This window comes from Rana temporaria, chromosome 2, assembly GCF_905171775.1.
Source record: "Rana temporaria chromosome 2, aRanTem1.1, whole genome shotgun sequence".
NCBI lineage: Eukaryota > Metazoa > Chordata > Amphibia > Anura > Ranidae > Rana > Rana temporaria.
Genome location: NC_053490.1, coordinates 394,683,947 through 394,701,375, shown reverse-complemented (window position 1 = coordinate 394,701,375; position 17,429 = coordinate 394,683,947). Strand labels below are relative to the sequence as shown.

At 43.7% G+C, this 17,429-nt stretch overlaps 1 protein-coding gene across 4 annotated transcripts in view; it reads left to right on the top strand.

Annotated features, from left to right (window-relative positions):
* The first annotated feature begins 5,219 nt into the window (after positions 1-5,219).
* KDM6A (lysine demethylase 6A) overlaps positions 5,220-17,429 on the top strand; it is a 163,224-nt gene continuing 151,014 nt past the window's right edge. For 2 of the 4 annotated variants that reach the window (XM_040338057.1, XM_040338056.1), the window contains exons 1-2: positions 5,220-5,809; positions 5,942-6,005. In XM_040338057.1, coding sequence (XP_040193991.1) covers positions 5,634-5,809; positions 5,942-6,005 — 240 coding nt within the window. In that variant the 5' untranslated portion in view covers positions 5,220-5,633. The remainder of the gene's footprint in view (positions 5,810-5,941; positions 6,006-17,429) is intronic. The other 2 variants (XM_040338058.1, XM_040338060.1) reach the window with 1 other exon arrangement.

The following is a 17,429-nucleotide window of genomic DNA, read 5'->3' as shown; positions in this document are numbered from 1 at the left end:
ATCCACTGTTTTACCTTGCAATGCACAAGCTGAGTTTCTCAATATTTTTAGGCACTGACGAGTTTGTAATACTGATCTGCTGACAGCCTTTACCAGTTGCTATAGCAATTCGACAGGTCAAGTGGAACAGTCATTGTTCCGGGTGGATGTCATGACATCCTCCTGGAACGAATCTTGCGTGCTGATGACCGTATCGGCCTGCTGCTGGTACCATGTGTTCGCTATGACCAATCACAGTAGTGCACATGATAATTGCAAACAATGAACGGCTTCAATTCATGCCATTTATTTTTACAATTGTGTTGTTAGCTGTGACTGGTCACAGTGATCACATGGTACAGACAGGACCAATCACACACCATCTGCAACATGTAATTAGCTGTGGCCAATCACAGCTAATCACAACAAAACAAACAGAATGAATTGATTTTGTTCAGTAAAATGCTTGCTTACAATCATAATGTGTAAAAAAGAAATACAAATCATGATCGCTTCCCCTAGAGTAGTTTAATGTTACTATGGTAACATGATATTGCTCTGGTCACAGTGTGTTAAAAATATGTAATAAAAAATAAATAATATTTTTTTTTCCGTACTGTCACCAGTCAGTGTCCCTGATCACCGCCACACAAGTTAAATGATGTCGCTGTACTGCACTGCACTGGGGAAAGTATGTAAAAACAAATAAATAAAATAGTGACTTTATTTTTCTAATCTCTTAATTTTCCCAAAAATTATGTAAAAAAAATACAACTTCAAAAAACTTGCTATGACTCTTATCACACACCTTAGACTGTTGAATTTCCAAAAAGGGGTCATTTGGGGGATATCTGTACTGTTGTGACATTTTTGGCCTCAAGAAATTAGATCAGGATTGATCAGTTTTCAGATACAGTCCTGATCAAAAGTTTAAGACCACTTGAAAAATGGCAAAAAATCATATTTTACATTGTTGGGTCTTAACAAGGTTCCAAGTAGAGCTTCAACATGCAACAAGAAGAAATGAGAGTGAGACAAAAACATTTTTTGAGCATTCAATTTAATGAAAATAACGAATAAACTGAAACGGGCTGTTTTTCAGCTGATCAAAAGTTTAGGACCACACCTCAAAAAAAAAACGAAACCCCCCCAAAACAGAAATCCAACTTCCAAACATGAACTCAGTAATGAGTAATTCCGCCATTATTGTTGATCACTTCAAAAACAAAATTGGCATGCTTGATGCAAGCGTTTCCATGAGGTGAGTGGGAACATTTCTCCAAGTGGTGAAGACAGCCGCACGAAGGCCATCTACTGTCTGGAACGGTTGTCTATTTTTGTAAACTTCCCTTGCCATCCATCCCCAAAGGTTCTCAATTGGATTTAGATCAGGGTAACACGCAGGATGGGCCAAAAGAGTGATGTTATTCTCCTGGAAGAAGTCCCTTGTCCTGCGGGCATTGTGTATCTATAAAAACGGTGATAAAGACTATTGCGCTACTGCGAGTGTTGGAACTGGGCATTGTGTACTGTAGCGTTGTCCTGTTGAAAAACCCAGTCTTTACCACACAGACGAGGGCCCTCAGTCATGAGGAATGCTCTCTGCAACATCTGGACATAGCCAGCGGCCGTTTGACGCCCCTGCACTTCCTGAAGCTCCATTGATCAGCCTTTTGATCAGCTGAAAAACAGCCTATTTCAGTTTATTCGTTGTTTTCATTAAATTGAATGCTCAAAAAATGTTTTGTCTCAGGCCCCGTACTCACGACCAAACATGTCTGCTGAAACTGGTCCGCAGACCAGTTTCAGCAGACATGTTTGGCCGTGTGTTGGCCCGAGCGGACCATTTTGGGACGGATCAGACAGGTTTCCAGCGGACAACTGTTTCCCGGACTTGTTTTAAAACAGTCCGCTGGAAACCTGTCCGCCCGGACATGTACGGTCGTCTGTACAGACCTACCGTACATGTCCTGCCGCCCGCATCCCTCGCATGCGTCGAATGACTTCGACGCATGCGTGGAAGCATTTTTAAGGCGGCCCGCCCACGTCGCCGCGTCATTGTCGCGGCGACACCGCGTCATCGACGCGGCGACACCGCGGACACGCCCCGCGCAATGTTTACGCGCAGGCTTCTGTTCGATGGTGTGTATAGCCATCGAACAGAAGTCCCCGGGCAGTCCCCGGCCAGACATGTCCGATGGAAACGGTCTGCAGACCGTTTTCATCGGACATGTCCTGCCGTGAGTACTCGGCCTCACTCTCATTTCTTCTTGTTGCATGTTGAAGCTCTACTTGGAACCTTGTTAAGATCCAACAATGTAAAATATGATTTTTTGCCATTTTTCAAGTGGTCTTAAACTTTTGATCGGGACTGTATATAGTTTGTGGACTATATAACTTTCCTACAGAATAAATTATATACACTGGCTTGGGTTATTTTCACCAAAGAAATGCAGCAGAATACATTTTGGCCTAAATTTATGAAGAATAATTATTTATATGCAAAATTTTATAACAGAAACAAAGAAAAACACATTTGTTTTCAAAATTTACGATATTTTTCCTTTTATTTAGCAACAAATAAAAAAGCCAGGGGTGATTAAATACCACCAATAGAAAGCTCTAGTTGTGTGAACAAATGTGTTACATGACCACACATTTGTTATTTAAAACACAACAGGGCTGAAAGCTGAAAATTGGCCTTGGCATGAAAGGGGTAAAAGTGCCCAGTATTGAAGCTGTTAAAGCAGAATTAATCCCTCCTATCCTTTACAGCCAAGAAAGCTGCTTCTGTTTGATCTGCAACTGCCATGGTGCTGCACTGCACATGTGATCAGTTAGGACACCCGCCATTTGATGGTTTGACAGTTTTATTGAGGACACAAGAAAATGTGACAGTTAGCAATTCCAACATTTCAGGAATATAACTTTGTTATACCATTAAATCAATGGGTTTAGTTCCACTTTATGATTGAGTACTGGAGCTCTGGGCTTCAGCAAAATGGCAGTCTCCAGCAAGAAGAGACAGGAGCAATGCTGGAGGCAATTTGTAACACACGCTGATTTTGGTAACACAATTATTAATGTGGAATGTATGTTGCTTGCTTAAGTACAATATTTTTTATCAAGTTATTGTGGGTAAAGTTTCACTTTAGGGCTCTCAGCAGATTGGCCTCTATAAACTCTAAAAACGTAGAGCAACTGAGCATGTGTGGCGAGTACTGAGGTGAAGCTGCGGACATCGTCTCACACAGAAGCTGAGGCGGCAAAGCCCATGGCACAACAATGGGAAATCCCGAAGAGTGAGGTTTGACTGGGAGGGTATGTCAAGGGACGTCGATGTATGTCAACGCACGTCCAAATGTATGTCTACGGATGTCCAAATGTATGTCAACGGACGTCCAAATGTATGTCAACGGACATCCAAGTTTTTGTCAACGGACGTTCTAATCATAATGTATGTCAATGGAAATCCAAATGTATGTCAACAGACATCCAAGTTTTTGTCAACGGACGTCCTAAACATAATGTATGTCAACGAAGTTCCAAATGTATGTCAATGGACATCCAAATGCATGTCAACGGATGTCATAATGTATGTCAACGAACGTCCAAATGTATGTCAACGGTCGTCCAAATGTATATCAACGGTCGTCCAAATGTATATCAACGGTCGTCCAAATGTATATCAACGGTCGTCCAAATGTATATCAACGGTCGTCCAAATGTATATCAACGGTCGTCCAAATGTATATCAACGGACGTCCAAATGTATATCAACGGTCGTCCAAATGTATATCAACGGACGTCCAAGTGTATGTCAACGGACGTCTAAGTGTATGTCAACGGACGTCTAATGCCGTGTACACACGATCAGTCAAACCGATGATAGTGGTCTGGTGGACCGTTTTCATCGGACCAAACCGATCGTGTGTGGGCCCCATCGGTTATTTATCCATAGGTTAAAAAAAAAGCAATCTTGTTTTCAATTTAACCACGCATGCTTAGAATCAAGTCGACGCATGCTTGGAAGCATTGAACTTCTTTTTTTTAGCACGTCGTTGTGTTTTACGTCACCGCGTTCTGACACGATCGTTTTTTTAAATGATGGTGTGTAGGCACGACTGACCATCAGTCAGCTTCATCGATTAACCGATGAAAACGGTCCATCAGGCCGTTTTCATCGGTTTGACCGATCGTGTGTACGCGGCATAAGTGTATATCAATGGACGTCCAAGTGTAAGTCAATGAACATCTTAATGTATGTTAAGGCTAGGTTCACACTGCTGCAAATTCAAAATCGCGGTAAAATCGAGATTTTAACACGATTTCGGCCGCGATTTAAGAGACATCTGTGCAGGGTTCAATGTAAATCGTGGCCTGAAATCGCAAAAAGTAGTACAGGAACTACTTTTTGAAATCGGTGCAGCGCCGCAGATGCAGCGTCGCACCAATTAGGACAGTGTCATTGCCGACAATTGCCGCCGATTTGAGATACGATTTGACATGTGAAATCGCATCTCAAATCGTACCCAGTGTGAACCTGGGCTAACGGACATCTAAATGTATGTCAACGGAAGTCCAAGTGTATGCTAACAGACGCCCTAATGCATGTCAACGGACATCGCAATGTATGTCAACGGATGTCCGGACACGTTAAAATTTGACTAAAATGGATGGAAATGTACCTGCATTTTAGCGTATGCCAGTGTGAATAAACCCCCTGGTACCACTTTAAATGTCTGTATGCCTACTAGCACCATGCAATAAACCCCCCGACGAGTGTTATCTATGCAGCATGGCTATTGACAGCACACGTCCACTCCCACATGCTCTTCCATACCGAACTGCCTGCCCCTCCTTCCCACGATCCAACCTAACCTGCTACACCCCTCTCCGTCACTCTTCTACCTCACCCACCACTCTCCTGATAGACAAAGAGCTTTTCCAATGACGATGGAGCTACAGCCAACTGTCGTCATCGCCACGCCCCTATAGCTAAACCAGATGGGTCCTAACGAGAGAGAGAGAAAAAAAAGTGTAAGTTGCTAGAGTCCTGAAGACCTTAGCGGGAGGGATGCGAGATGACGTAAGTCAACAAAGGTCACGTGCCTCTAGCGCTGCCCCAGTACTGGCCACGCGGGGAGAGGATGGAGGGAGGGGGGTGAGGCGTGGCCTCTGGCAAAGCCCAGCGAGTGGGCGGGGCCTGAGCACGGCAGCGGCGGCGGGCTGTGCGAGTGCGTGCGCGCTATTGAGCGAGAAAAAGTGCGTGTGTGTGATGCTGGGTGACACCGTTCTCGCACAACTTTGTTCTGAATAAGCTCGGGGAGGAGGAGGGGCAGGCGGCGGCAGCAGCTCGTACTTGACGTGTTGAGTGGGACTGTACGGAAAGCACTATGTAAAAGTCCCAACAGTGTAAACAAGACATTAGAGAGTGTCGCCGTGTGTCCAGCATGAGGCGCCCCTTGGTCTGTAGCTAGTTCCCGGAGAGAGAGAGAGGGGGGGTATGTGGAGGTAGTCGGGGAGGGGGGGGGGGAGTGAGCCCCACAATAAGGCGGTGTGTTTACACGCCCGGCCATTTCCTCACACACACTCACACAGGAGTACCGCCGCCGCCGCCACCACCGTGTGACTGCCAGTGACGCTGCATTTCCATGAAATCGTGCGGAGTGTCGCTCTCCGCCGCAGCTGTGCTCTCTGCTGCTGCCGCCGCTGCTGCCTCCCTCGGTGATGAGGAAAAGAAAATGGCGGCGGGAAAAGCGAGCGAGAGCGAAGAGGACTTCCCTAACCTGACAGCGGATGAGAGAGAAGCCTTGGCCGGCCTCGACAGGTTGGGATCCCCTCCTTGCCCCCCATTTCTATATATTTGTATAATGTATATGTGTGTGTCCGCTCACGGTGATCTCTCTCTTATCTCTCCCCCTCTCTCCTGTGTGGCCCGGGATCTGCTGCCCCGCTACAGCCGCCTCTATGGATTTTTAAGGCTTCATGAAGATGGCGCCAGAACGAAGGCCTTGCTGTCCAAGGTAAGCTTGTTTATGGAGGAGGAAAGGCTTCATGGCTGGAGCCTACACGTGTGTGCATTGTACAGGAGGGGGGCCCTGACCTCATCATACATGGGGGTCATCAGGCTTCTCATAGGAGAGGGGGGGCCACAAACAATGTACACCCCCCCAATAGCTGTGTGTTCCTGGACAATTGCCTCTGAAAAGGAGATCAGTACAAAGGCATCACCTTCCCAGGACATGGACTGTACAACTTTATCAGCATTGGGGGGGACCCCTGCCATCATGCATGTGCAGGCCGTGCTGTTTACCTTCCGGGCAATCAGAAGCTTGTACAGGGTTTAGCATGCAGCCAATTGGATTTTATTTAGCAGTACAGTATACCTAGTGCAAATTATTGCTACCATGATGGCAGGTAATGTGTTGTGTATACTTTAACCACTTGACCTCTGAAAGATTTTTTTGCAATACGGCACTGCGTTACTTTGACAATTGTGCAGTCATGCAGCACTCTACCTGAATACCTATATAATATTTGCAACCCCTCACAAATAGCTTATTTTTTTGTGGTATTTGATCACCCCTGCAGTTATTTTTGGACTATAAACAAAAAAACGAATTATTAGCAGAACGTGTGTGTATGTGTGTGTGTGTGTGTGTGTGTGTGTGTGTGTGTGTGTGTATGTATGTGTATATATATATATATATATATATATATATATATATATATATATATGTGTCGCTGATCCCAATGCTCAAAAGATCTAAAAGTCACACACTAAGAGCCGGTTCACACTGCGGCGGCACGACTTCGGGGGCGACTCGGCAAGTCGTCCTTTAAGACGACTTCAGAGGCGATTAGCAAAATGACCTCTGTAAAGAAGTCAATGCAAATCGCCCCGAGCCGCCCGCGAAGTCGTACAAGAACCCTTTTCTAAGTCGGAGCGACTTGCGTCGCTCCTATTAGAACGGTTCTATTGCATAGAATGGGACGCGCCTGACGAGTCGCCCCAGTGTGAACCGGCTCTAAAGTATTATAAAGTAAAAAAAATATATTTATCTAGGCATATTTCTTAATAAATTTTTTTTATATATATATATATATATATATATATATATATATATATATATATATATATATTAATTTTAATCCCCCCCCCCCCCCCCCCCAAAAGAAAAAAAAATTGGCAGAATTTGGCTTTAGAGCATATCTAAACTATGGGATATTTTCATAATTTTTTTTACTAGTAATGGCGGCAATCGGCAAACCTAAATCGGACTGCGATATTGGTTTGCGCTAAAGTTATAACATCTGCTAACAATGGGATTTTTTTTTTCTTTTTTTAACTAGTAATGCCGGCAATCAGCGACTAGCGATATTTGCACAAAAGTTATAGCGCCTGCAAATTGTGGGATGTTTTAACTTTTTTCACTAGTAACGGTGGCAATCAACGACTTATAGCGGGACTGTGATATTATAGGTTTGCGTAAAAGTTATAGCATCTGCAAACTATGGGATAATGGGATATTTTATAAAAAATTTTTTTTTTACTAGTAATGGCGGAAATCAGCTTGAGAAAAAGTGTTGTAGCATCTGCAAACTTTGGGATTTTTTTTACTAGTAATGGTGGCAATCAGCGACTTAAAGCGGACAGCGATATTTGCGCGAAAGTTATAGCGCCTGCAACCTATGGGATATTTTAATTTTTTTTTTTAATAGTAATGGTGGTGATCAGTGACTTATAGCGGGACTGTGATATTGCGGTGTACATTTTGACACTGACACATTTGGGGACCAGTGACACTAATAGTGATCAGTGCATAAAAACATATGCACTGGCTGGAAAGGGGTTATCAAAGGGTTAACTGTGTGCCTGACCAGTGTTTTACTATACTGTGCAAGGTGCTTTTACTAGGGGAAGAAATGGAATGTATACCGATACCAACGCCTTCCCTCCTGTCAGAACGGTGAGCTGCTTTGTTTATATAGGCAGATCGTCGTTCTAACGATTGGTGGATACCGTGCACCCGACCATCTGCCTTCGTTGTGTGTAATCACAGCAGAAGCGAGCCACCGACATGCATGAGCGAGCGTTATTATATATATATATATATATATGTATGTATGTGTGTGTGTTCCAGGGCACATGTGCCATCCTGTAGCAGTAAATCTGCTATAGGACGGAACTTAAGTGGTTAAAGGAGACCTTTTATTGAGAGCTATACAATGGCCGCCATCTCTGTTCACTTAAATACTGGTAAAGCTGAAATGGACTGTGAAGAGCAGTCATGTGCAGAACTTTGAAGCTCAGTAGACACTAAAAATACAAAAAAAGTACAGCGCTAAAAATGTGTGATCACCAAAAAAATATTGAAAAATGAGTGAAAAATAAGTGAATAGTGAAAAGAGAACAATAGTTCAATAAAAGTCCAAAAACTCAAACGAGTCATATAGAGAATAGTGATGTTGAAAGTAGAAATCCTCCACCATAAAGGACACCCGGTAAATAATGATGTAGTCTCCTTACCAGATGATAAGACCGGTATTGCAGCGGTCTTATAGGGCCCAGGGATATTTAAAAGTCCTCCCAAAAGACTGACTCAGATGCTGGAATGAATCTCATAGGCTAAGTGCGTGCCACCAAGCATAGTCCCTTTAACCATGTAGAGAGTGGACCTCATATGTATGTCTGCTCCATGCTGTCAGTAGACACTACAAGTTGTGTTTTTTTTTTTTTTCCAATCAACCCAGCGTGCTGAATAATAAAAAAAAAAATTGTCTGATTACTGTTCTAACACATGTAATGTTAGTATGGTGATCTCTCTACGCTGAGGTATTATGTTCTGACAGTAGTACCGCCTTCCCACTGGCACACACTGATCAGCGCTGACGGTCATTGGCTGCAAGCTCTGATGGGATGCTGGTTTTCCAGCATGCTCATCCGATCGGCTCCTGTCAGACAGGGAGCTGTACAAACAGGAGGAAAGGTGACCAGTTCCTGCCAAACCAACTGTTTTTCTCCACAAGTGTACCCGGCATTAAAATCCCTATAGGGCCCTGAGCTGTTTGTGGTTCATGGGCCCCCTGCCATCATGGATATAGGGTCGGTATGGACAGATATTGATGTTTTGGCTTTTGACATGAATTTCTGAAATGTTTGTACAGGGTTTAGCATGCAGAAAATTGAATTTTACACAGCAGTATTCCTGGTGCAAATTACCAGTACCATGGTGGTAGATAATATGGACGCAATGGTTATGTATTGTTTATACTTTAAAGGAGACGTTTACTGAGAGCCCTATAAAGGTCGCCATTGTTGACCTCCTTATATACTGGCAAAGCTGAAAAAGACTGTAAAGAGCATTCAGGTGTAGAACTTTTTGAACCCCTATGGGCCCTGAGTAGTTTGCAGGCCCTGAGCTGTTTCCTGTACATGGGGGGGCGCTGCCATCATTCATATAGGGGTCAGCATGGACAGACATTGTAGTTTGGCTTTTAACATGGATCAATGATACCTTTTGTATAGGGTTTAACATGCAGCGAATTGAATCTTGCATACTGGTACCGTGATGGCAAATTAGGAAACGTTACTTATGAATTGTGGATACTTTAAAGGAGACCTTTACTGAGAGCCCTATTAAGGCTGCCGTTGACCATTTAAATACTGTGAAGGCCACCATTGTTTTCCATTTAAATACTGGCAAACCTGAAGTAGACTGTGAAGAGCAGTCAGGTGCAGAACTTTTAGAACCTCTATGGGCCCTGAGTGGTGTCTAGTATATTGCCCCCCGTGCCATCATGCAGATAAGGTCATATGGACATTGTGTACAGGGTTTAATATGAAGTGAAGGTTACACAGCAGTATACCCAGTACCATGAGGGCAGATCATATGTAAGTGATGCCTATGTATTGTGTATACTTTAAAGGAAACCGTTACTGAGAGCTGTATAAAAGTTGACATTGCTCATTATTTTCTGAAGACTTGTTAGGCTGAAATAGACTGGGGAACACTGGATTGCAGAACATTTAGTATCTCCATCGGGCCCCAGACACTCAGTTCATGGGCCCCTGTCATTGTGCATATATAAATTCTGTATAATAATATAGGGTCAGCATGGACCTGCAATTGGTGTTTGGATTTTGGTGTGTCAATGATATCAGTGTTTTTACTTTGCAATAGCTAGACTTGTGTAAGATTTTATTTAAATTACCTGTGCCATGATGGCAGATAATACGGAGGCAATGCTTATGTGTGTCTACTTTAAGAGACCTTTACTGAGTGCTGTACACAGGCTGCCATTGCTGATCACTTCTATACTGGCAAAGCTGACATGGACTGTGAATAACAAATCTTTTAGCATTCCTATGGGCCCTAAATGGTTTCAATTTGCAGGCCCTGGGCTCTTTTCAGTTCATAGGCCCTGAAATGTTTCAGTTCATGTCCCTCCTGCATACAGTGTAGGGGTGGACAGCCATTGCTGTATGGCCATTGACAAGGGTCAATAAAACATTAGCGCAGGGTTTGGCATGCAGCGTTTGTACTCTGAATTGGATCTTGCACAGCAGTATACCTAGTACAAGTTACCAGTACCATGATGGCAGATCATATGGAAAATTGCAATGCTTATGTATTGTGTATACTTTACAGGAGGCCTTTACTTGCAGCCATACAAAGAGTGCCATTGCTGATCACCTACATACTGGCAAAGCTGAAATGGGCCCTGAGTTGTTTCAGTTCATTGGGCTTGCCATTGTGCATAAAGGGTCAGCATGGACAGATATTTGTGTTATGGCTTCTGGTGGAGGTTAAAATTTGTCAATTGTCCAGGGTTTAGAACATAGTATTTAAACTCTGAATTGGATCTTTCATAGCAGTATACCCATTGCCTATTAATGACCTCATCATGGCAGATAATATGGAAGTAATTCTTCCAGGGACAGGAAGCATGCTTATGTATCATGTAGGATCACTTGATGATCTTTACCGAGAGCTAAACAAAGCCACAATTATTGATCACCTTTTAAAGACTTGCAAAGCTGAAATGGACTGTGAAAAAAACTTTTCTTAGTATCCCCAGTGGGTCCTGAGCGGTTTTCACTTCATTGGCCCTCTGCCATTGTGCATAAGGGTCAGAATGGACAGACACTGGTCTTTGGCTTCTGGAGTAATGAGACATTTGTGCAGGGTTTAGAATGCAGGGTTTGAAACTTGTTCTGCAGATTACTGGTACCATAATAACGGACATGGAAGCACTGCTTATGTATATTTAAAGGAGACCTTGGAGTACTGTACAAAGGCCACCATTGCTGGTCATCTTAAGACTTAAATGGACTTTGAAGAGTACTCAAGTGCAGACATTTATTAGCATCCCTGTGGGCACCTGACTGTTTCATTTCATGTGCCCTCTGCCATCCTGCATAAGGGTTAGCATGGTCAGATTTTGGTGTTTGGCTTCTTGTATGGGTCAATGAAACATTTGTGCAGTGTTTGTACTCTAAACAGAATATCTTGTGGAGGTATACTCTTTGCAAATGACTAGGACCATAATAGGGGACAATGTATATGTAAGATAGTCCTTTACTAAGAGTAGTGCAAAGACCACCATTGCAGATTCCCACCTAAAGACTTGCAGAGAGCTCAAGTTTATTGGCATCCCCCTGAGCAGCTGCCAGTTCCTATGGACAGACATTTGTGGTCTGTGAAACATTTTCTGTAAGATTTGCAGTGACTGAACTTTGAATGAGTTCTTATGAGATGTATACCCTTTGCAAAGGACTGACACTATGATGGCAGAGAACAGGGAGCATGCTTATGTATTGTGTAGGATCCCTTGATAATCTTACAGACCTTTACTCAGAAAGCAATACATAGGTCACCATTGCTGATCAAAAAGACTTGAAAAGCTGAAATGATTTCCTTATGAAGAGTGATAAAATGCAGAACTATAACATCCCAATGGCCCCCCAGAGTCAGGGTTTGTGGTCCTTTGTAATGTGTGCAGATTGGCCCATATGGGATAATATCTCTAATCTTCCTGGTCTTTATTCCTATACAAAGTAGTTGTTCTTGATGTGTCCGAGTCTGTCACTGCAATAACACAAGTGTTAGGATGGAGATCTGGTGCCATCATGTTTATTGCATATTATCCATGTCCCCCTTCTGTAGGTTGATGTATGAGCCTTTCCCACTGCTATAACATAGGAGTACCATAGAGTGCTAGTACACATTCTCATGCTTTGCCCATAGACATGGCTTAGATGGGAGATCTTGCGTATTGACCATGTATAGTGCAAACTGGGTGCATTTTATCCCAAATCTTCTGCCTAGGTGATCCCCGATCTGAGTCCATGAGAGAAGTGACCCTGGTCTGTGGTGACATGTTTTGTTGTGCATAAGCCTTTGTCAGTGCTGTGACACAGGAGTGTGTTTTTGTTCTCAGTCGGCCTGTGTGTAATGGCATACAAAACAATACGTCAGGCTGCATGTGCTGATCACTGGGTGGGCGAGCTCCATGCATGAGGGGCTGTAGGTGGTCAGCATGGCTCCTATACGGTGCACGGTGCTGATTGGCCATACGATCCTTATGCCGGATCGTACAGAAAGTGGGGTAAAACTTGTGCGGGGGTGATTGTGTTGTCAGTGGAGAGAATGGTAGGGACGGGTGGGGGTTGGGTGCTGGTGGATCGTAAACATTAGTGAGCGCCGTCACTGCTGCAGCTCAATGGCCGCTTTATCGCCATTCTCCTATTTCTGGTGCGTCAAAGTTGTGTTCGGATCTCAGTCCGGATCGCTCATCCCCTCTGTCATTTAGTTTTTAAGTAATGGCTGCTCCTCCCGGCCCAAGATGGCGGGACAGGGAAGGGAGAAGAGGGGAGGGGAAAAAAGAAGAGAAAGGAGTCGCCAACAATATATTGACTGTGGATTTCCAATGATGCCAAATCCGACGTGTACGTTCGGAGCGCCCCATGTGTGGGTGCCAGTCTGCCGTGTGTGTGTGTGTTACTCGCTCACCACATCCCATCAACCTGTAGCTGCTCCGGAGTGTATGGGGTGGGTGACAGCTGTGATCGGCCTGTCCCGGAGACAGTGACACTTTCCTGCCTGGCATTCACACACATTGCTATACCCTTTCTCCTTCACTTTCTGCAATTGGTTTTCACTTTAGAAACAACTCATCTGTGTGTTTTGGAAAACAATGACAGTGTATTTAGATGTCTGCTCTATAAGTGTCTACAGTGTGATTGTATACCAACCAAAACATTAGATTGCTCAATTAGTAACTGTGACTAAACAGTGTCTTTCATTTGCTGTCACTTTTTTACTTTTGCCATCCGTATGGCTTCCACAATTTTAGTTGATACATAACTTCATTAGTGTTTTGCCTTCATATTTTTTCATAAATAAGAGGTGTATTTTTACAACTGCACTACTGCAGATTTTCTTAGTAATCTTTGCTTGCTAACCAAAAAGAACATCCAAAAGAGTGGCTGAAATATATCTACTATCTAACATTGTAAATCGGTTCTCCCTGTGAGTGGCCACTTATTTTGGTGCTATGGATGTTGTCTGTTTAGCAAGGAGTGTTCTCCCCTCTGTTCTACTTCTCGGCTGCTTGTGGCAGATATTGTATGAATACGGCTGTACTGACAAGACTAGTGGCCCCAATCCCTGATTTTCTGTGTGAAACCTGGTATCACCATGTAGTAGCCTGGAAAGCCAGCTTAGCCATATTCAGTGAAGAACTGCTGTGACTGGCCGGGCAAAGAAGTAACCAATCAGAGACAGCCTCGTGATGTAACTGGAGAGGGACATGCAGAGAAATGAAGTGTAGGAGAGGTTGCATGTGACAGCAGACTGGTGCAGGTAAAATGGGATTTTTGAAGCAGAGAATTCCATTAGACTTTTCCAAAATACTTTTTGTTCAAACATTGGGAACATTCTGCGAAGTGTGAGGATGCAGTTTATTAATGTAAAAATGGCAGTTATCAAACTCTATAAGTGCACTACAGTAGACCCTTTTTGTTTCAGTTTATTTTTGCATTGCTCTCAAATTGTGTCTTTTGGTCTAATCATTAAAGTGTATGTAAAGCAAAACATTTTTTGGAGACCATGCTTAAAACTTTTTTTTTTCTTTTCTCTATTCCTGTCTAGTCGCAACAGACAGTAACAAATAGGGAAAAAAATGTACACTTTATATTCAAACATTTTAATGCTTCCAGAAGCCATATATATCATTTTCGATCAGAGGCGGCTAACGCAACAGTCAGAGCATTGTGGGTCTGGCCAGATATTTATTTTTCTGGTGCTTGGTTATAAATGAGTTGTCGCACACTTTTGTACCTTCTGTTAAAGTTTTGCTGGTTCTTGTACATGGTTGATTCAATGCTAGGAGACATACAATTGATTTCTGTTAAGCAGTGGCTTTAGTTCAGTGTGAAGGACAAAAAGCATTGGTTGGAACAGATATGGTATTAAATTGCAATAAAAGCATCCACAGCCTCATTCCAAAGAAACAATGCTAAGGAAATTTGGTTCTTCCATTGTTTTTAAAATTTCCTAGTCTGGCTGTCATGTTGGTTCATTGGCTTTCTGCTTTAAAGTGGCAGAAAAGCCTGACTATAACTTTCTTTCTTTCTTTCTTTCTTTCTTTCTTTCTTTCTTTCTTTCTTTCTTTCTTTCTTTCTTTCTTTCTTTCTTTCTTTCTTTCTTTCTTTCTTTCTTTCTTTCTTTCTTTCTTTCTTTCTTTCTTTCTTTCTTTCTTCTTATTTGTTTTTGATCTCCTCCTGTCTGTCCCCTGTGGGAGAGAGGAGGGAACATGGACAATGGCTGGGCCATTGGAGCCTATGGGCAAAGAAATGTTCTTTATCTATAAAATATGTAAGGTTCTCTCATGCAAACACAGATATGCTAGTCCGTGGCATAAACAGAAATGTGTATAAAGAATAATGCTGCGCTACAAAATGAACTAAACTTAAACTAAAATAGAAAAAATAAGTTATGTGACTGTGTACAGTAAAGTGACAAATATATCAAAGTGGTCAAGTCTGGTAAGTGTGTGCATTCCATGCAATATACACACAACACAAAAGTCATTAGCGTCTTTTTGTGCAAAAACGCATGCAGAAAATATATATATCTTCAGTGCAATTTGTGCTTGATGGCCTCTCACTCACCTTACAGCTGTGGATTAACAGCATAAGCTAACATAACTGTTGGGCTTCCCATGGCTAAGGTGGACAATTCGATAGGTCTCCCAACTGAAATTCCCAGGCAGTTCCTCCTAGCTCCCTCTGGGTAATGATATTCCTAGATGAGGTCTCTCCACAAAGTGGATAACATGCTGTATTAAACCAGAGTTCCACACAAAAGTGGAACTTCCGCTTTAAAGTGGATGTAAACCCAATTCATGAAATTTGAGATGGGCACATATATCTGCAGTATTTTATCTCTCTTCAAAGAGCTAAGTCCTGTAGCTTGACAAATTCTCTGACACATCCGATAAAAGCAGCCTGACATTTCTGTCGGAGGGAGTTTGCTATAAATAGATTAGCCGGGGAGATGGTCCTTTTTACAAAACACCTCTGAGAGTCTCTGCCTATGATGAGAGGGGGGTGTGTGCCTTTCCTCCAATCATCAATTTTAGCTATATTGGCTGTATGCCCAGACATCACACTGTGTTAAACAGGAAGAGAAATTTTCCTAACATGATCTGAACTTTCTAAAAAATATATATAGCTGAAGACAGCAGATATTAATGTAAAAACTATGTTGGGAGATTTGGTTCTTCCTTGTGTATCATCTGAGGCTGGTCACTTCACTGGGTGTATGGAGGGTTTACATCCACTTTAAGGACACCTGACATGCCCCATTTGGCATGTCATTTTTTCCCTGTTCGTCTTTCAGGACAGGTACTGTAGAGAGACACAGGCTCCTCCCCTCACAGGAAACACCGCCTTCCAATTAAGAATTTAAGCCTCATCCTCCCTCAGCTCCTCAGTTTATGGTGTTTCCTCCGGAGGGGAGACACCGCTGGGGGCCAAGGGCCAGACAGCTGGGGAAGCTGAGGCCAGTTTTCCTGAGAGGGGGGACCTGTTCTCCCTGGGCTCAGGGCTATTTTTTAAATGCATGGCGTCCTGGTTGACTGGGGAAGTCACTTACCCAGGACATCGCCGTGTAGCGTCCCGCGGACATTCCTGGGGTGGATTCAGCCGCGGAGGCCTATTCACTAAACGCACAGGGGTGGCGCTGCAGGCGGGGTGCACGCTCCCTGTGAGATTTCACAGTCGGCCAGGAGCTGGGCCGGACCGGATGACGAGTGACGTCAGTTCCGGGGGGGGCGGGCACTTCCGCCGGATACGCGTCACTGGTCCCAGACGCTGCAGTGTGAAAAGGCCTGACGCTGGGCTGGTGCGGCCTCTCTCTTCTCAGCCGTAGGGTCGGCGTTTTGGCAGGCAGTCGCGACCACATTCCTCAGCGAGATGTCGGAAGCAGAGGCTTCCCGTGCACCTCCGGATGACGACAGCACCAGCCACTCTAAGGTAAGGAGAACCCTGGGGTGGTGTTCCCTTATCATGTTGTACAGCTTCACTGGTGATTTTTTTGTTTTCTTCTCCTGGTGGTCGGGGAGTTTGTTAGTGTAGTGTGTCTGGAACCCTGGTGGTGGTTGGTCCTAGAACACTCCTGGTGGTTACCTGTGTTATGCGCTGGTCTCTCTTTTAATCTAGCCTCCACTTTCTTCTGTGTTTTTCAGAAATCCACAGAAAAATCAGCCCACAGCAGGAAGAAATGCCCTTCCTGCAGATCTTCACTTAGTGAGAGTTGGAACAAAGCACTTTGCAGGAGATGTATTGAGGGGCTGGTTAAAGAAAGGGAGGCAGAGCAGGCATCTGAATTAGCAGCTTCTATGAAAGAGCTTTCTGGCACCTTTCAATCGTTTAAAGATATTTTTGCTAATTTTCAATTGCCCCAAAGCAGCCCTTCTGTAGCGCAACAGGTAATTCCACCGAATCCTGAGGTTCTTCCCTCTGGGAGTAGAGAGAAACCTGCGGATATCAGAGAGGATGCTGAGGAGGAGCAAGACAGTGCCGCTTCTAGCTCCCAAGAGGAGTCAGATAGTGAGAAGACAGAGGCAGGGTCCTCAAAGGTCTCTCGCTACAAGCTTTCCCTTGAAGAGGTGGAAGAGTTATTGGAAACTATCCACGCTACTTTAGGGATAGTTGAGGAGAAAAAGACACTGTCACTCCATGACCAGATGTACAGTGGTTTGGGAGAACAAAAGAAAAAGGTTTTTCCAGTCCATGAAGTACTGGTCAATGCCATCAAAAAAGAATGGCAGGACCCAGAGAGGAAACCTTTCTTCTCAAACTCTTTGAAGAGGAGGTTTCCTTTTTCTGAAGAGGAGGCTTCAGTGTGGAACAAATCCCCCAAACTAGATGCCGCCTT